Below are 20939 nucleotides of genomic sequence, written 5' to 3' on the forward strand. Positions count from 1 at the left end.
ATCTGTTTTTTAACTGGATTCAGCTAGGCGCTAGAAATTATCCTAGTGTTAAGACCTCAGGTTTGTAGCTATGAAAAATACAAATTGTCTTAGAAAATTTGTCATTTTTACTTCGTATGGCAGTTTCATATATCTCATTTTGTTGAAAAACTTCAATCTTTTGAACGTTATGCTTACATATTCAATTGTATTGTTGTTTTTCACCAATTAAATATATATAGAGTGAAAAGTGGTCTTTCATTGGATCAATGATCACAAAAAAGGCTAATGCCATAATTTCTGATTGAACAGAGGTTAATGAAAGTCTAGCCAATACGCAGTGCTAACGTAGCTTCATGATGCTTTCAAAATTTTTACTCTAAACCCCTTACATGTAGAAGATTGATGCCATCTTGACGTATGCTGAATCACTTATGTAAACAAACTTCCCATTTCCTGTGCTAAATCTGCAAAACATTTGTACCCATAGACATTGGTACACTGTCTTTACAACAAAAGTAAATGATGATGCTGTTCAAACTGGGCCAAGGAAGAGCAAATTTTTGGGGAAGAAGAGGAAGAAGATTGCGCTAGATATTAAATTAAATAATTAGTTAAACACCAGAATAAGGTATGTATTATGACGTCATGACATATTGACTGTCGTACCAATTCAAGATGAATTGTGATACTCAAATTTCTTGCAGAAAGTGATACAAATCAGAGAAGTTTACCAGTTGTTCATGCAGATTGTTATCAGTTATTCATATAATTAAGTTAATCGTAATGCTGATATAATATCCATATTATTTACATTTTGGATATGTGAAGGCATTTGAATGCTGAATTACTGCCATAGTGTGACGCAATTGCCTCCTCTCCATGGACCATTTGTCTGTTTTCGCACTAAGAAATTAACGAGGCCGAATTTGCAATAGCCAGAAAATCGTGAAAAGAGGAAAGTTGGCATTGGGGCCCTTTTATTTTGATTGAGAAAAATACGAATTTATACAATAGCTAGTATGTAAAAAAAATACTTGTTGATTATAAAAAGCTTAAATGACCGTTAAGCAGATTGGCAACTAAGCAGCATACTTACTGTATATATATTATAGTACTTATTTTTCTTAATCAAATTATATGGATCTAAACGATAACTTGCCACAACTGATGCTATATTGTGGGGTGAATTTTTAAGGAAATTATATCTGTGTATTTTGCTCAAGTTTATATTTTTAAGGAATAGATTCATTATACTGAATGTGATTACGTTTTAAATATTTAACAAATGGTTTACTGTCCTAAGACTGTGCAGCTTAAGGGGACCGTCCGCTATGTTGTCTATTTTTTAAATTTATTACGCAAAATACATAATTTTCATATATGTTTTAGATATATATAATACCTTCATCATATAAAAATTTCAAGTCATTTGAACAAAAACTTTTAGTTTTATTAGCAAAAATTATGATTTAAAAAAAAAATAGGTAGCGATTTCTCCGCTAATATGACATCAGTTGTATTGAAAATCATACCATAAAAACTACTTTATATACGGAAAAATTCTGTGTGACAGAATTTTGATTTTTTTTTTTTTTTTTTTTTTTAGTCTAGACACTCAAAAAAATCTAAAAATAAAGAATGAAAGAAAGAAAAAAATGGCTCACAAAGAATTATGGGTTTTTTATTCCTCTTTCCAATGATATCTTTCTCTCTGAAATTGGATAATAAATAACCGAGTAATGGCTACCGACATGCACATAAGTATGTTTTTGAGTTATGAGCTCCCAAAGATTTGCTATGTAAATTTTCGCTTTTTTCTTATAAAAGTCAAAACAACATTACAGTGGACCCCCCGTATTCGCGTTCTCCAGATTCGCGGACTCACACATTCGCGGATTTCTCTCGGGAATGTTTCCCTGCATTATTCGCGGAAAATTCGTGCATTCGCGTGTATTTTTCTATGGTAAATATCCACAAATTCCTGGGGTTTTTTTATGAATTTCATTATAAAATGCACTTTTTGTGATAAAACTATTAAAAAAACCATGTATGAAAATTTTTAGTGGGTTTTTCTTGAGTTTTAACTAACAAAATAGGCTGTTTTTAGCATATTTATAGGGGTTCCAAACATTCGCGGGTTCTAACTATTCACGGGGGGTCTGGTACGCATCCCCCGCGAATATGGGGGGACCACTGTATTATAATTACTTTATATGTACTTTTATTGTTGATTTCTACATCAGGGATCCTGGTCCTACCCCTAAAAGTGGTATTAATACCCTCAGCGTGACACCAGACAATGATGTTGACGGCGAGACATGAGACAATGAGGGCAGCTGATAATGAATTTTTGCGTTTTTCTTTTAGGACACTCCTGGCCTTCGCTAATTTTGCTAGCCTTAGTTACTGAGTAGCATTCTTGATCTTAGGTAACTTCGGCATTGCTATAAGTTCACTAAGAAGTTATAAAAACAATGTAAATAGCTAATAACCAAACGCAAGTGCCTAAGTGCATGTAACTCCTTTGACGTCTGTAGCTTAACTGAGTCTCGCCTATAAATAACCGCTCTGAGCAGCTCGCTTCTCGCAGTGTCACACTACCTTTCATTGTTACCAGATGTATGAGAATTTTGAAAAAAATCTGAAAAAATTGCTGTATACATGCAAAAATAAACACACACAAACCATTCTGTCAAACTCAGTCATACAGACGACTCAGTTACGATGACGTCATCATTTAAAAACCGCTATATCTTCTTTATTTGTAAAAATAATTGGCTGAAACTTCTGGAATGCATGCACGGCATGTTTCTGCATAGATACAAATAATAACTCGATTTTATATTTTTTCAAGTTGACATGTCATCCGCCATAGCGGACGGTCCCCTTAATGTTGCCAAAACTGGTTGTAACATAGTAGTCAGGGAATCTTATACTCCTGTACTTAAGTTAAATATATGTATATTATATAACTGCATATATATATATATTTATAATATATACGTATATATATATATATACATATTATGACTGGTAAAAATGTTCTGTAACAACAGAATTCCATAATAATAAAAGGAGCCCATAAAAACACCAAAAATATAGAGAAAAAGTACTATATTTCAGAGACTGCTGTCTCCCTCTTCAGGTAGATGAATGAGAAAAGTTTACAGAAAAGGTGGTATTTATACCAAGAGGTCCATCCACAAACAAGCCATTTTAAGTCACCCCCGCTGATAATCTTCCTTTAATCTTCTTAAGGGTTGGTTGAATGAAGACGTTGTCGATCGTGTCCGAAATCCATGCTCCTTTTGAGATGTTCATTACCTGCCTCTCTTTTATTAAGGCTGATTCCATCATTTGACTCTTGTACCGGCAGTTGCTGCTATAAATTACACGTGACAAATTCCAGTTTATTCTATGGTTATGTTCATTTATATGGTTGAAAATAGCCGAGTTCTGTTGTCCATACCTAACTGACCGTTTGTGTTGTATTAATCTCTGGGGAAGGGATTTACCTGTAAATCCGATGTAAGATTGGTCACAGTCCTGGCATGGGGAATCATTGTACAAGCAAAAATTCGGGTGTAGTATGGGTAGGCCTTTAAGTCCTGTTCTAGCCAATCTGTACATGGAATACTTTGAAACTACAGTAATAAATGCAATAAAACCCAAAAACATGCTGTGGATGAGATACGTGGATGATATCCTAACATTTTGGGATAATAGGTGGGGCAATTTTAATGAATTCCTCTCGAAATTAAACACATTAGTGCCCAGCATCAAATTAAAGTTGAATGGGAAACAGACAACAAAATTCCTTTTCTTGATGTTTTAATAATCAGAGATACGACAGAATACAAATTTACCATATACAGAAAACCAACGTTCTCACTTTCATACATTCACTACTTTAGCTATCATGATATTACTATCAAGATAGGTGTAGCTAGTAACTTGTTCTTAAGAGCCTTACGAATTTGTTCCCCAGAATTCCTGGAAAAAGAATTTGAACTAATTCGCAAGCAACTTTCGTCTTTAAAATATCTTGACCATATAATTGAGAAAGCAATTCACAAAGCAAACGTAATTTTCTACCGACCCCCTAAAGACAAGACCAGAGATACACCCAACAATAAAATAATAATTCCCCACCTGGACACGATTAAGAGAATAACCAACCCCCTCGAAAATCGAACCCTTTTGTATTTATACTTACCCAAAACACCTTAGCCAAATCCCTGATTAACGTCCAACAAAAGACATCTCCAAAGGACTCTGGGGTATACGAAATCCCATGCCAGGACTGTGACCAATCTTACATCGGATTTACAGGTAAATCCCTTCCCCAGAGATTAATACACACAAACGGTCAGTTAGGTATGGACAACAGAACTCGGCTATTTTCAACCATATAAATGAACATAACCATAGAATAAACTGGAATTTGTCACGTGTAATTTATAGCAGCAACTGCCGTAACAGAGTCAAATGATGGAATCGGCCTTAATAAAAGAGAGGCAGGTAATGAACATCTCAAAAGGAGCATGGATTTCGGACACGATCGACAACGTCTTCATTCAACCAACCCTTAAGAAGATTAAAGGAAGATTATCAGCGGGGGTGACTTAAAATGGCTTGTTTGTGGATGGACCTCTTGGTATAAAATACACCTTTTCTGTAACTTTTCTCATTCACTACCTGAAGAGGGAGACAGCAGTCTCTGAAATATAGTATTTTTCTCTATATTTTGGTGTTTTATGGGGGCCCTTTTATTAGATGTACATATATATATATACAATATTTATATATATATATATAATTTATATATATTATATATATATTATAATTATTATATATATACGTTATAATATTATAGATATATATATACATATATTAATATATATTTATAATATATATATATTAATATATATATATATATAATATAATTTTAATAATTATATAACGTATATATATATAATATAATCTACATATATTGAATATATATATATAATATATATATATATATATATAATAATATTATTCTATATCATTATATATATACTATATACATATCTAGACATATATATATTATATATATATATATATATTTATATAATATCTATCATATATACAGTATATATATAATATATATATATATATATATATATATATATATATATATATATATATATATATATATACATACTATACATATATATATATATATATATATATATATATATATATATATATATATATATATATATATATATATACATATACATATATATACATATACACACACTAATATTATATATATATATATATATATATATATATATATATATATACATATATATACATATATTATATATATATATATATATATATATATATATATATATATATATATATATATATATATTATATATATATATATCTATATATATATATATATATATATATATATATAATATATAATAGTAATGATAATTGATAATTGTACTAAATATCTTAAGATACAAATAAGGGCATACAGAAAAATAAGTGATAACGATTGGAGGGCACGAGAAATGATAGCGAACAACAAGAGATACTAATATTCATTAAAGGTGTTATTCAGTATCGCATTAAGCAAAGACCAAAGTGCAAAGGTTAAAAGTAGGGTTGGACTAATCAATTAGGTCAGAAGGGTAATGGAAGATATGGCCAGCAGAATCCTTGACTGCACACAGTGACCTCTTGAAAAGAGATTATGATTATTCATAACAGCTGTTGAGCAAAACACATTGAAAAGTAGAATGTTAACAGTAATGGGAAGTGAACTTTTGTAGACAAAAAGTGAGAAACTTATATTGTTAATAGGCACCTAATAAAAGACCATATAGTATACTGATCGTACGAAGGAACGGCAGCAGAGTAAGGGGGAGTGTCGAGAGTGTGGTGATTGACTTTGGACCTTCATAGTGATTTGTGGACTTCTAGAATTTCATCACGAGTGTCCAGTGATTTAAGAATGAATTTAAGTCCAAGGTCGACTTATAAAAGTTACAAATGTTAACATAGACTCGGTTCAATCACCGGAACATATAAGTCTCAAGTGCCCTTTTAAGATAGACTTGGTTTAATTACCCAGAAATAATGTGGAACTTTATAAGAATTTTAAGAGTAGAATAAATCAATGTTTAGGGAAACATATTTCATTTATCACCTACAATTAACTTAGGTGTTAAGATAGCTGACATCCAAGCACGATAAGTGATGACAAGCACGACTGTTCCTGAGAATTGAAGACCTAACGCTAGTGTCCAACGAAACTTTTAAGAAGAGTTCTCCTTTCCCCACAACAGAATTTTAGTGGCAAAACTAATGGGATTTTGAATTCCACAACCGATAAGTCGGTCCCTTCTTAAAGTCTACAGTTAGATTCCCTGTTGGATTATAACATTCTTGGTCCAGTGACGTTTGTGATAAGACAATATCAAGAATTAAGTGAGTGTTTCCCTATAAAGATAGTTACACAGTGTAACGAATTTAGTGTTCCACCTTAGATAGAATTCAGTTACCCCACATGCAAATCTCCCCTCCAAAGTTAAAGACAGTATAAGAATCAAAAGATATTTTAGTCATTTAGAAGCCCCCACAATTGTAGATTTCATGAAGAAGACAGTATGTCAGACATAGAAGAAAGAAGACGAATTAAAGCCAAAATCGAATCCAGAAGAAGATGCATTCATTCCACCGCTGCCACCAGGTTGGCCGAGACTATATAATAGAAGTGATCGTAAACTATATATATATATATGTATTACACATATATATACATATATACATATATCCTTTAATGAAAAAAAAGCAAAGTATTAATGAAACATCATTTCACGTACAGAATCTATTTATACTGTGCCTAGACTTGATGTAAAAACCAGTTTCTCTCTCAAACAGTATACATATCCTTTAATAAAAAACAACAGCAAAACATCAATGAAACATTTCACTTACAGAATCCATTTATAGTGTGCTTAGACTTGGATGTAAAAACCACATTTTATTTAGTCTTACCAAGCAATTATTCAGCTGTAGGATTCCTATGCTCGGCAGACTAACTTTCAAATTTCCCGGTTGTACCACCATCTTTAGTGCAGGTAACTAGTTACCGCCCACCTTTGGTAAACGGGTATGACGTCAACGCACCTCTTCAGTTGGTTTTCTACGGGCTCCCGAGAAACATCAGTAGCTCTGCAGGCTTTCTTCGTCATCTTTGGAGGGTTGTTTGCCTATTCATGGATTATGGGTGACGTACGAAGTTTTTGGGGTTTTTTCATGGAGCCAGCTTAGTTAGTTACTCTTTTGAGAATAGTTGCTGCCTATTTTCCTGATCATGTCAGATTCTAGTTCATCGGGGGGTGAGGTTTAGCGCAGAGGGCTGCAAAATGAGGTTAGTTAAGGAGGTTTATGACCCTCACTCCAAGTGTACTAATTGTAGTGGGCAAGAGTGTTCTAAAGAACTGAGGTGTTCTGTTTGTCAGGAGTGGGACGATGAGCAGTGGAAACTTTTTATTTCTCATAATAAGAAAGTTATACAAGATAGGAAGAGAAAAGCAGCAATAAGGGCAGATAGTAAGGTTTCTGTAACTTTGCCTTCTACCCGTGTCAGCGGAGATCGCTACTCCCGCTTCTTCTCCCTTAAGAGGTCATCTTTCCTCTATCCTCAGTCCTCCGACCCCCTCTCTTCCAACTTCTGTACCAGCTTCCCATGTTGCAGTTTCCGACACCATTCCTCGAATCAAGGTTCGAGAGGAGATTTGAGATTTTAGCTAATACTGTTATGGAGATAGGTACCTCCATGAAGTCATTCAGGGAGAAAAGGGAGGTAGTGCAAAGTGCAAGTACAAGTGAAGTGTTTCCTGAGGGGGTGGCTGTCCGTCCCTCCAGTTCTCCTAGACAAAGGTCACTGTCTCGCTCCCCCGCCTCGAGGAGAAGACATACTGGAGGTCCAAGGGAGACTGGAGGGGTTTGCCCATGGGCAGTCGCTCCCTCTGTCGAACCTGAAGTGTCAAGTCGGGTTCCGACTGAGTACCGTTGGAAAGGTGTCTTGTTTGGTGTGGAGTTGTCAGACTTGAGTGAGTCGCCGTCTCCTTGTGTGAGACACTGGCATAGTTCTTGGGCTTCTCGCCCCCTCAGAGACCTTCGACTGCTGACGTCTCCACTCTCCCTGTCAAGAGGTCGGAGGATACACCTTCCAGTCAGCACCCATCTTGCAGTCACGCAGATCAGGCGTACGAGGGACAAGATTTGACTTGCGACTCGGCGAACTCAACAGGTGTGGATACCTGTCCGTCATACACCGGCTCATAAGTCGAAGCGAGATTCTTCGACTTCTGTTCGTGGCTCTTCGCCTGAAGCGAGATGAGAGACTGCTTCATTAGTTCGACCCCTGCCAAGCGAATTGACTTCCCAAGAAGACCAAGTGTTGGCTTCTTTCCGACAACATTTTGAGGAGTTGCTGTCCTTTTTGAAATGGAAGAAACCTCCTGTGAGAGAAGAGGAAGCGACCATGTCACCTGCTCCGTCAGAGGCTCTTGAGCAGGATACAGGAGAGCTCGAGCAGAATGAAGAGCTCGAGCAAGGAGACAAGCAATTTGTAGTAACAGAGAAGGATTCAAGTCAAGTTTCGATGCAGCGTATGCATCTTTAAATGAAGTTCCTCTTGAACTATTTTCCAGAGAGGTTTTCTCCTGCCACTCCTTCGTCTCCTCCGTCGATCTCTATGATAAAAAAGAAGCAGAAACCAGAAGAACTGCTGCCCAAACTAGTCCTTTCCTCTGCGGCTAGGAAAGCATTACGGTCAGTGGATAGATGGTTAGCGACCAAGAGAGACCATGGTAAGGCGTCTGTTGCCTTCCCCCTTTCCTTGCTGATCAACAAGAGGTATCACTTCTACATTACGGGTGAAGCGCCTTCTCTGGGAGTTTCTGCCTCCTCCTAGGGAGACTTTTCTGCCTTAGTGGATGCCAATAGGAGAGTGGTCTTTTCGGCGGCGAAGACATTCTTTGCTTCGTCCAAGATAGACCACATGGTTCGTAATCTTTTTAAGGTCATCAAGATCTTCAGTCTCTTGGACTGGTCGATTGGAGCTGTAGCAAGGAAGCTTCAAGACTGCCCCTCTCTTTCCGAGGATCTGCGAGAGGACAGGTTGGGAGTACTCTCTTACTCTGACAAGGCCATCAGAGATGGAGCGGATGAAGTAGCTTTATTGTTCACTATGGGCATGCTGAAGAAACGTGAGCTGTGGTGCTCCTCTACCACCAAAGGAGTCACCACTGTGCAGAAGTCAGCCCTTCTTTTTGCTTCGCTTGACAAGTCTCATTTGTTTCCTCAAGAGACAGTTCAGAATATTCTGTTGGATGTAGAGAAGAAGTCGTCGACAGATTTACTGGCTCAGTCCACGAAACGGCCTAAACCCCTTTGCGTTTACAGCTCCTCCTTCCAAGTTTCCGTTACAGAAGCAGCCTTTTCAAGGGGGAAAGTCGCGCCCTTTTACGAGGCCATGTTCAAACCTTCGACCTTCCACCAAATTTTCTTCTAGATCAGCAGTCAAGACCACGAGGAAATGATGTTCCTTCCTTTTGCACACCTATAGGCGCCAGACTGCACTTGTTTTGGGAGGAATGGAAGAGCAAAGGTGCAGAAGCCTGGGTGATAGAAGTATTACGCCTAGGCTACGCCATCCCTTTCGTGGAAAGACCTCCCTTAGCCAAGGTTCCCATCAGATTGACAGCTTACTCCGAAGGCTCGGAGAAGTTCTTGGCTCTTGAGCAAGAAGTAATCTTGGCTTGCAAGGAAGTCATCGAGGAAGTCCAAGACTCGTCAAAGGGCTTTTACAACAGGCTGTTTGTGGTTCCCAAAGCATCAGGGGCTGGAGACTTGTGTTGGACAGAGTGCCTTGAACCGGTTTGTGCTAAAAACCAAGTTCAAGATGGAGACCCAGAGTTCGGTGCTGGCGGCTCTCAGTCAGGGGGATTGGATGGTATCCCTCGACATGCAGGACCCCTACTTCCAGTCCCAATCCATTGGGACTCTAGGAAGGATCTCCCCTTCGTGTGCAGTGGATGAGCCTACTGGGGACGTTGCCCTCGGTAGAGAAATTCATCAAGCTGGGGAGGTTACACTTGAGAACTCTACCTAGAAGCAAACTGGTGCAGAAAGTCGCAACCAGATTCCACGGTTTTCCCCATTACGGAGGAAATCAAGAGCGATCTAGCTTGGTGGGACTCAAGAGAAAGACTTCAGGAGGGCGTGTCTCTCCTCCCATTGAACCCCAGCCTACAGTTTTTTCAGACGCGTCGGACACGGTTGGGCGCTATTCTCAGGGATCGCAAGGTGTCGGGGGTTTGGTCAGAGTCCCAGGAAGCCCTTCACATCAACGTCAAGGAACTCCTAGCTGTCTTCCTGGGCCTTCAGAAGTTCGTACATCTAGTAGAAGGTCGAGTAGTAGCCATTCATGCGGACAACTCCACAGCTCTGTCTTATATTCGAAAACAGGGGGAACTTGCTCTTTCACTCTGTTCTCAAAGGCCTGAGAACTTCTACTTTGGGCAGAAGAACATAACATTCAGCTCGTTCCTCGTTTTGTTCAGGGATAAATGAATGTTCTAGGGGAGGAGCTCAGCAGAAGGAGGCAAGTTCTTTGATCGGAATGGACTTTGGACATGGAAGTTTGCCGGAATCTTTGGAAAGTTTGGAGACGACCGGCCATCGACTTGTTTCCAATGTCCAAGACCAACCATTTGCAACTGTTCTACTCCCCCGTTCCAGATCCTCCAGCATGGACAGTAGACGCGATGTTGCTAGATTGGTCGGGCCTAGACGCTTATGCATTTCCCCCCTTCAGGATGATCAGGAGGTCATAAACAAGGCGAACCACCATCTGGATGTTCGCTTAACGTTGATAGCCCCGTTTTGGTCGTATCTTCTGGACTTGTTGGTGGATTATCCAAGGCTACTTCCTCAAAAGAAGTCGCTGCTCAGACAACCGCATTTCTACAGATTTCATCAAGGGTTGTCCGCGCTGCAGAGTGTCAGGAGTCTCGTCAGAGCGAAAGGCTTTTCAAGGAGAGTGGCAGAAGCGATTGCAAGAAGCAGACGCGCTTCTTCTAACAACCTTACCAATCTAAATGGAGCGTCTTCAGAAGATGGTGCAAACAAGCTAAGTCTCTTCTTCTAAGACCACTGTAAGCCAGATTGAAGACTTCCTTCTCTTCCTGAGGTCGACAAATAAGTTATCCCTTTCCATGATTAGAGTATATAGGGCAATGCTCAGTTCGATGTTCAAACATAGAGGACTGGAGCTTTTGACGAACACTGATCTGACAGACCTTATTAGGTCTTTTGAGACATCAAAGATTCCGGGAACACGGTGTCTTGGAACCCAGATGTAGTCCAGAAATTCCTTTCCAGACCTCCATTTGAACCTATTCGCTCGTCTTCCCTAAAGAACTTGACGAAGAAGACTCTCTTCCTTTTCGCTCTGGCTTCAGCGAAACGCATTAGCGAGATGCATGACTTAGACAAGAGAGAAGGTTTCACACAAGGGAATGCAGTTTGTTCCTGGGCCCTGAATTTTTTGGCTAAAAACGAACGTCCATCGGGTCCCTGGCCCCGCTAGCTCGTTTGTCGTTAAGAATATTTTGGATATTATCGGACCGGAGGAACAGGAGAGACTTCTGTGCTCAGTGAGGGCATTAAGCTGCTATCTGAAAAGGACCTGAAAGAAGTTTGAGGGGCCCGTCACAAGCATTTATGGTGGCTCTTGGTGAGGAACCCCTCACATCCAATGTCTAAGAATGCCATGTCCTTCTTTCTCAGATCCTTAATCACCGAGGCTCACTCCGTGGTAGACGAGGAGTCACTCGCCCTGATGAAGGTTAAAGGTCATGAAGTTAGAGCGGTCGCTACCTCCCTTGGGTTCCGCAGTAACCTATCTTTGTCGGCAATTCTGCAATCTACTTTTTGGAGATCTAAGTCAGTTTTTGCGACGCATTACTTAGAAGAGTTGAAGACGGTGTTCGAAAACTGCAGTGCTCTGGGTCCTTTATCTGTTGCTGGCATGTGTTGGGGGATGCAAGATAGAGGGAGCTGGTTCCCTCTAATTTTTGCCTAGTATAAAGGTTGTTGAGTTTTGGGAAGTCTGGAGGTACTAGTACCTGGAGTACCATTGCAGTCGTAACGGACAACTGAAGGTATTGTTGATGTTTTTTTATAGTTGTTGGTGTAGGTAACTTTATATTTGTTTATTTATGTGGTTCTCGCCCAGGACAAGGGCATTTTGTATTTTATTTGTTCCTTGTTTGGTCAGCGGTTAACCCATGACTGCAAGGAACTTCCTACTTGTAGAGGAGTCCTACTATCAAGGTTGTTGAGTTTCAGGAAGTCTGGAGGTACGTAGTACCTAGAGTTCCTTCCATTCGTACGGACACTAAAGGTATTATTGATGTTTTTTACATTTGTTGGTGTAGGTAACTTTATATGTGTTGTTTATTTATCTGGTTCTTGCCCAGGGCAAGGGCATTTTGTATTTTGTTCATTCCTTGTTCAGTCAGCGGTTAGCCCACAACTGCAAGGAACTTCCCATTTGTTGGAAACGCATGGTCCAGCTACCCCTCTCTCTACCAAGTAAGCAGAGCGCCAACCAGAGGCAGTACTCTCCTGCAGCAGCTCGCTTACTAGGTATGGTATGACAGGCATAAAAGTTCTATGCTTATTATGTAAACCTCCTGATGAATCAGTTTCTCAGAATGTGTTATCTCCACTACCCTCCACCTTTCAATTTGGAATCAACTGAATAATTGCTTAGTAAGACTGAATAAAAATGATATTATAATGATAGAATTATGTTTTATTCGTACTTACCAAGCAATTATTTGATTCAAGCCCTCCCTCCTCCCCACAGGTGGAGCTGGCGGCCAAAATCCCTTTGAAGAGGTGCGTTGATGTCATACCTGTTTACCAAAGGTGGGGGGTAACTATACACTGTTTTTTTTCCATCTGTCCATCCGCCTGTGGTGTTTGCGCATGGTAACACTGCGTCCCGGGCTTTAGATAATATCCTATTTTGAATGTTAACGGTGTAATTCGCATACAGTAAATTATTAAAACACTTTTCAGTTGCAAATGTACACCCAGATATCCTTTTATTTACCTAAAACTTACACATAGCGTAACTATTTAAAGCCCGGGACGCAGTGTTACCATGCGCGACCACCACAGGTGGATGGACAGATGGAAAAAACAGAGTATAGTTACCTGCACTAAAGATAGCGGCGCCACCGGGAAATTTGAAAGTTAGTCTGCTGAGTGTAGGAATCCTACAGCTGAATAATTGCTTGATAAGTATGAATAAAACAGTTTTATCATTAAAATATAATTTTTCTCTCTCTTTGTTTCATATTTTAATGGAAAAATGCAGTAATTATTGAATACAGTGTTACTCTAGGAAAACAAAAAAAGCGAATTAGTGATAATTTTAGAGATATGTACTGCCCAAAGAGAAATCCGTAAAATTAGCGAAAGTTCCCCGTGGAAAATTGAATAATGTGTCTCCAAAAAATCTGCATCAATGTGGACTGCAGAAATATGAAATGCGTAAAACTGGGGGCCACTGTATACATGTACACATATATATAACATTTAATTTATGTATTATGTGTATGTGCATTTATGTATGCACCATATCTGACTATAGTACTATACATAAATGAAAATATTTTATTATAAAAATTGTCATTTTTCATTATAAGATTGTTTCATATATACTTACCAAGTAATTACGAACAGAATTTGAGCCCGCCATCCTCCCCTAACCTCATATGGAACATAAGGGCACAAATAAAGTGAACTTATTGGCCAGGTTGGTTTCTAGTGTTCCTAGATGGTTGGTGGCTTGTCACCTACACAAAACAGTAGAATCGTTTACTGCAAGATTTTTAATCGTTAGCTGTGTAATTGCTTGGTAAGGATATATGTATGAAACTTAATTTTATTATGAGAATATTATTTGTTTATATAAAAGAAAACTACGAAATATTTCAAACTTTTGTTTGCATTCCAAAAATCTCTAGTGCAAATAAAACAAGTTGTTGGGAAATGATCTTATGGCATTAACCTAGCCACTGTATCTATGTGAAGTGTACCTACAAAATTTTCATGAAAGTCTTATTACAGGGTGTTTTGCCTGTGGAATGGACACTGGTTTCAGAGTGTATAACTGTGATCCACTGAAAGAAAAAGAAAGACAAGATTTCTCAGATGGAGGAATTGGTTATGTTGAAATGCTCTTCCGATGCAATTACCTAGCTCTTGTAGGTGGAGGCACGCATCCAAAGTATCCCACCAACAAAGGTAAGTGTTTCATAAATTGATAACCTTTATTCCTGATCTAAGTGTACCTACTGTATTGGGTCGCAATTGGGATACAGCAGTAGCTATACTATTTAGTTCGCTCTGTTTTGTATCCCTAGTGTTACGTAGTCCATAAATTCATACACTTAAAAGTAGTCTCAGATATATTGATTTATTTGGAGAGGTTAGCTAAAGAAGAATGAGTTTTTATTTATATTAAAAATATAATTAAAGGCGTACGTTAGGTAGGTTTTCTTTTTAGTCTCTCTCTCTCTTTTGAAACAAAGGTAGTGAACGCAAAACTGTTGCTGGGGTTTTGCAATAATTGTTCATGCGACATTACATTTAACGTATTGGTTAATTAGAGATTAAACCAAACTCATACTGTGGTCAGATGATTGTAATGTTTTAGATTTGTGCATAATGTTTATATTTTTTGGATTTGTTTGAGTCCACAAGGAAATTTTTACTTCTTTGTTTGTAGGAAATTTTTCTTTATGCTAAGTGCTTGATAGCCACAGACAATCAGGTTGTCTTTCACAATACAACATATTTGCGGAGCTTTATCGCAGAGCAGCTAAATGCATTATTTTAATTGCCACTAGCACAACAAACACTTCTCTTGGTTGGGCTGTTGTTGTTGCCGGAAGTGTCTGGCTTCCGCTAACAGGTCAATGGTTAAATCAAGAGCTTTATTGTAAAGCAGGTAAATGCATTTTTTTAATTGTCGCCAGCCTGATAAACACGTTCTCTCTCTCTCTCTCTCTCTCTCTCTCTCTCTCTCTCTCTTTATATACCCTACACTAATATTACTCTACCTTGTATTTTCATTCAAGTATCCCAGGTTTTTTTTGGCTGTAAATAATAGCTGTATTCCTTGCTTAGGAAAATCATCCAAAGCAAGCGATAGGCAAATAGTATATGCAAACTTATGAAAATTTTAATGTTATTACTTTGATATATTTTAACCTTTCAGGTAATATGCATTTTCATGTTAGTTAAAATTTTTGTTTTGATAATGACTTTTACAGTTATGGTGTGGGATGACCTTAAAAAGAAGCATGTGATTGAATTAGAGTTTGCGTCAGATGTGCGTGGAGTGAGGTTACGAAGGGACCGTATCGTTGTTATCCTTGATACGATGATAAAGGTGTACACATTTACGTCAAATCCACAGCAGCTTCATGTTTTTGATACAGCAAATAACCCCAAAGGTGAGTTTGATGTAATTGGGCTTTACATTATGGAAGCTTAACTTTGTCTAATGTGGTCAGTAGATTTCATAAAGGTAGCAGTCTTAATTCCAAGCACAGTTTTGATTTGTTTCGTCAGGACCTCCATTAATCATGTGTTGTCTTGTCTTATTTTCTTAGGTCAAGAAATACCCAGTCACACTAATTTATCCCACTCAAGACTGACTGGCTCTTACTGAGAGGGCAGATGCAGACATTGTCGTTCTAACCTTGAATTCCCAGGGGCATTTTCTCTTGTGCTGTCATCACTATATTTCCATTATTGTAAATTAATTATTTTCATTCATTTCATAGGTGAATAATTTTATGTGTTATGATTTTGTGTTTATTCATAGTTGTGGGTTTTTAACAGTTTATTGATAAGAACCAGCTGTTGTCACTTTCCTTGTAAGAGTTACTGTGAGTTTAGTATCTTTTCCTTCACTTTTTGTTTTCTATGAGTTTTTATTTCTATTAATAATTATGTTTTTCATTCAGACCTTTAGTTTGACTTTCTTTTCAAGCTGGTTATCTTTTATATTTCTATGATACAGTTCCTTATAATTATTGCTATAGCTTCATTTGTTTATTTGAAGTGACTTAAAGTTCGTTGTGGATTTCTTGTTTAAGGTTTTTTGTGAATTTCAACTTTGTCTTTGGCTCTCAGAGCTTAGAATTGTGAGAATTTAAACATTAAACACACCAAATAGAGGCCTTAGTTGTTGATAGAGTAGATTTGATGTGCATTGTGTATGAATAACCTTGAGTTGTACAAAACATGCATGTACAGTTGGACACAGGTTTCCCTGGTACACCGTCTTACGAGACTTCGAAAAATTACATGGTAACAGTGTTTACTGAGGGAGATGGGGGGGGGGGAGAACCCCTTCTCTGCTAACAAGAGTTCCACCAATAAGTTCTGGAGTTCGTTTGGTGGGCGGAGTTATTAGGAATGGTTGGAGAAAGACACACACACACACAGAGTAAAGAAAAAAATCTGAGCAGTTTATATCGTTGTAATGAAGATTGTTGTCTCACTTGTAATATAAGTTTGTTTACTAAGGTTCCATTTAACTTTCGGCCAGGACGTTATCTTACAACCGTGTCTATTATTATATATCGGTCATATTCATTACACAATACTTAAAACTGATCAACGTTTTAAAGTTATATTGGTATTGCCGAAAATCACGAACATCATAACAGGATATTTTAACCTTATCACGTAAGCCAAGTTTACAGCATGGGTTGCAGTGCGTTTCCTCTCTCTCTCTCTCTCTCTCTCTCTCTCTCTCTCTCTCTCTCTCTCTCTCTCTCTCTCTCTCTCTCTCTCTCTCTCTCTCTTTCTCTTATACTAGCTAACTTATATATATCTCTCTCTCAGCTATACTAACTAACTTAGTGATAAGAAAAACCCCTGCGCTCAGTATGCAGTTCTGATATGTCATTAGTGTATTCAGGAGAGGATCAGTGACCCAATAATATCGAAGATTGCCCTTCCTGACAATACCCATAAGTATAACCAATGCAAAGAAATTTCTCATCTCTGATACTGTAATGTCATAAACTCTTGTTCCCTTGAGTGTTCGCTTGATATATTACCCCATTTCATAACTTGAAATTAACGATTGGATCTCTCTACAGTCAATTCCATTATAGAATCATTAAAAATAGAATAAAAAAACTTTATTCCTGATATACTATCATCAAAATCGAAGGTGTGCGGCAAAACATTATCGCCACCAATCCTTTGCCACACAGGATTAGCTGGTTTGACGTTTCTGACAAGCTCCTAGGCCACCCTTACCTCCCCTCCACCGCGCAGTTCATACAAATGGAAGACGAGCAGTGCAAACGGCCAGCAAGACCTCTAATAAGGCACTAAGTAGTACAGAACCAATATCGATACCATAAGCTAAGAAGGCGCACAAAATTAAAAACTTTAGAACGTCACATGACGTAAACAACATGTGTGGGACGACTTCTGCAACAGGTCATATGACGTGATTGACCTTTTAAGGGGTAACTGTTGTTTTTTCTAGAATTATGTATGCACTGATATATTATAGACTATATATTTCGTTGACCTCAGGTGATAGGTGAAGTCATTTGGGCTTTACTTATAGTGGCTGACATAAAGAGAGTATCATCTACTGATTTGACAGTTACCTTTTAAAATGTCCCACAGAGCATATGACCCCTATACTCAGAAACGACAACGACGGCAAAAATATGCCACATTTTACTCTTGTTCATATCACTTAGGTTTTACCAAAGATACATTGAAAATATCAGTAGGATATAAAGCATTACATTTCAAACAATGGAAACTATTTTAATAGACTCCAAGAAGCTAATAAGCGAAAATAAGTGGCGAAGTATCATATCTGTATCAGCCACACCACAGAGAACAAAGTATACAGGTAAGGCAATTTGCCAATACTTTTACCGACCTCACTGTATGAAAACAGTGCTAAGCGAGTTATTCAATGCTGTTAACAAGAAACGGTGATTAGGAAGACATCAAAAACATGTGGGGCCTGAGTAAGTAGGAAAGTTTACTGCAATACTCTCAATATTGTATGGAGGCATTATGCCATTTTTTTTTTTTTTTTTTTTTATTTTTTTTTTTTCAGATACTTCGAATATTATATCAAGAATATCATGGTTATAATAACACTGGTTGTTAATCATGTTTATTAAAACAAATAATCAAATAACTAGCGAGAACAAAATGAGAACATTTTATGTCCTATCACAAAAAAATATAACATTTATATCATACAATCTAATACCTTGACCATCCACCCTCTCTCTCAGTCACTTCCCTCAATCTGCCGGGCATCGAATGAACAAGGTTGAAAATTTGCTGTGGTCTCCGCCTACAAATTTTCCACTGAGAGTTGATGTGAGCCATGAGTTGCTGTGTTGTTCTCTCATGTTCCATTTTCCATGTGTTCACCATCTGGGCCCACACGTGTTCAATCACATTCATATCTGCTCCTTTGTCCGGCCATTCAAGAAGAAGCAGGTTATCCTGTCTGGCAAACCACTCTTGAACAACGTGAGCAGTGTGAACAGGTTGGGCCCTGGTGGAAGGGAAAATTCCTTTCTCGTAACGAAGGCAAGAAGGAGGTTTGCAGCAGCTCAACATACTTAGCTGCTGTAAATCATCCCTCGTTACGGAACACATCACCCATACCATGCACACACACACCCAGCCCCATACTTGCAGGTGACATGGCCGGATCGAACCACCTCAACGATGTTATGGGGTTCATATCTGAATGAGAGAAAAAAATGGGGTTGTATAATATAAATCATGTACAGTACCCGTCAAAAAAACTGTCGTGGTAGCGATTTCGTAAGAAAAAAACATGTTGCGGAAAAGAAAATATTAATTAAAAATCAATGGTTAGTAATAAAAAAATAAAAAAAATAGATTAACACTCACCAACTCCTAGCCTAATATTTAATAGGCATTCCCCGACGTTTCCGAACTTCTTTAAGCCTATTGGGGACGGAATCTGCAAGTTTTTGCAGGAGCTTCTCGTCAAGGTTGTCCCAGATACGTTTCAACTCTGTCTCTAACTTTTCAGTTGTTGTCGTGTCAACGTCCTGTAATTTTCTTTTCATAATCGCCCAAAGATTTTCAATAGGCGAAATATCTGGGGAATTACCTGGCCAGTCTTGTATAAAATCAATTCCACAGTCCTTGAACCAATTAATATTTTGTTTCGCAGTATGCGAAGGCGCTCCGTCCTGCTGAAAAATACTTGTTTTACTGAGCTCAAAAGATTCCTCCAAATTCTCGTTCAACAGTGTGTAATACGAGTTCCTTATTAACAGTATTGTTACGAGGTAATATTACTAAATTACCTTTACCACCATAACCAAAACAACCCCATACCATTACATAAGAAGGGAATTTCACACACGTGGCAAGGTACTTGGGGTCCAGCGGGTCGCTGATGTCGACTTTCGCCACACACACTTTCCCTTATTGTCCGAAACAAAAAAACTTGCTTCGTCACTCCATAGCACTTGACGCCATTTTGCCAGAGCCCAGTCTTTGTAGAACGTGCAAAATTTAGTCGAGTCTTCTTTTGTTAGTGGTTATCAGCGGCTTCTTACGCGCCTTCACTTTTGAATATTTCAAAGTCCTTGCTCAAGCGCCGCTGTATGGTCCTAACAGAAGCTCCTGCCACTATATCTGGATTTGCAACCTTAAGTTCTCTGGCAGTAAGGGTCGGATTGACTTCAATATCCCTGCCCAGCACTCTTAAACCCCTGTTACTAATGATACGTGGCCTCCCAGAACTTGTAGAAGCACGAGGTACTTCCTGGTCTCCATTGTCGTGGTATTTTTTCAAAATGCGCTGCACAGTTCGCTGGTTTACACCAATTTTCTTACTAATTTCGCCAGTTTTATAACCTTCACTGTGTAACTGCACAACTCGTACACGATTTTCAAATGAGGTATACCCTGTAGACATAGTACACTAGCGTACACACACACTTTCACAAGAAAATTCTGGAAGCGTGATCCAAAAAATCAGGCAGGTCACGATCGATGTCTACTGTTCATAAATCACTTAAGAACACTGACCGATAACTTTTGGTTACTTTTTCCCACGCTGTGAGTGAGACAAATGACTCAGTTGTGTTGCCAATTAGTCAGTTTCTCCCAGCCGATTTTTTCCCCATAGATATGGGGGTCGCCTTATTCGCGGCAAAAAAACTGTCGCGTTTTGAAACGCGACAATTATTTTGACGCGCAGTGTATATATATACCTTTGGAGAATTTAAATTCTCAGTGATGAACAACACTGAAAGAATTCTATTGTGTAATTATTTATTTAATTTATTATATTTGAGGAAAAAGAGCAAATGATGCCACTGTCCCTTACCTAATATTTATCTCAGAAATAGCACTCTTATTTATGTTAACTCCCTTTGCATATTTTGACAGTCCACTTCCGTGGAACAAAATCTGAAGATTAGTTATTAATATAAAGAAGAATGCAATTGATAATTGATGCAAGTAATGATTTTCCTTATCATACCGAGTTCTATTTGTTCGCCAACAATGCACCTTCCCATGCGATGTGGACGAGAAGCACTTCTCGTTAGTAAAGATGACCCTGCCCCAAAAGTCCAAACCCTTATCAGCATGACGTTGGGCAAATTCAAGCCTTCCCGCCTTATGTCACTCCGTCAAGAGCTCCTTCGTCGCTGGACTTCTATGATGAATCCCAGCAGTGTGGAGTCTGCGTCGTACTGTCATCGATGACACTTCTAATCCAAGGTCTTCATGAATGGCCT

At 38.3% G+C, this 20939-nt stretch overlaps 1 protein-coding gene across 2 annotated transcripts in view; it reads left to right on the forward strand.

The window, feature by feature from the left end:
- Positions 1 to 478: 478 nt before the first annotated feature.
- The window catches only part of LOC135205502 (WD repeat domain phosphoinositide-interacting protein 3-like), a 50660-nt gene continuing 30199 nt past the window's right edge, over positions 479 to 20939 (forward strand). The window contains exons 1-3 of one of the 2 annotated variants that reach the window (XM_064236228.1): positions 479 to 610; positions 14206 to 14382; positions 15414 to 15596. In XM_064236228.1, the coding sequence (XP_064092298.1) occupies positions 14223 to 14382; positions 15414 to 15596 (343 nt within the window). In that variant the 5' untranslated portion in view covers positions 479 to 610; positions 14206 to 14222. The remainder of the gene's footprint in view (positions 611 to 14205; positions 14383 to 15413; positions 15597 to 20939) is intronic. The other variant, XM_064236227.1, reaches the window with a different exon arrangement.

The sequence above is a fragment of the Macrobrachium nipponense genome, chromosome 24 (assembly GCF_015104395.2).
Source record: "Macrobrachium nipponense isolate FS-2020 chromosome 24, ASM1510439v2, whole genome shotgun sequence".
Taxonomy (NCBI): domain Eukaryota; kingdom Metazoa; phylum Arthropoda; class Malacostraca; order Decapoda; family Palaemonidae; genus Macrobrachium; species Macrobrachium nipponense.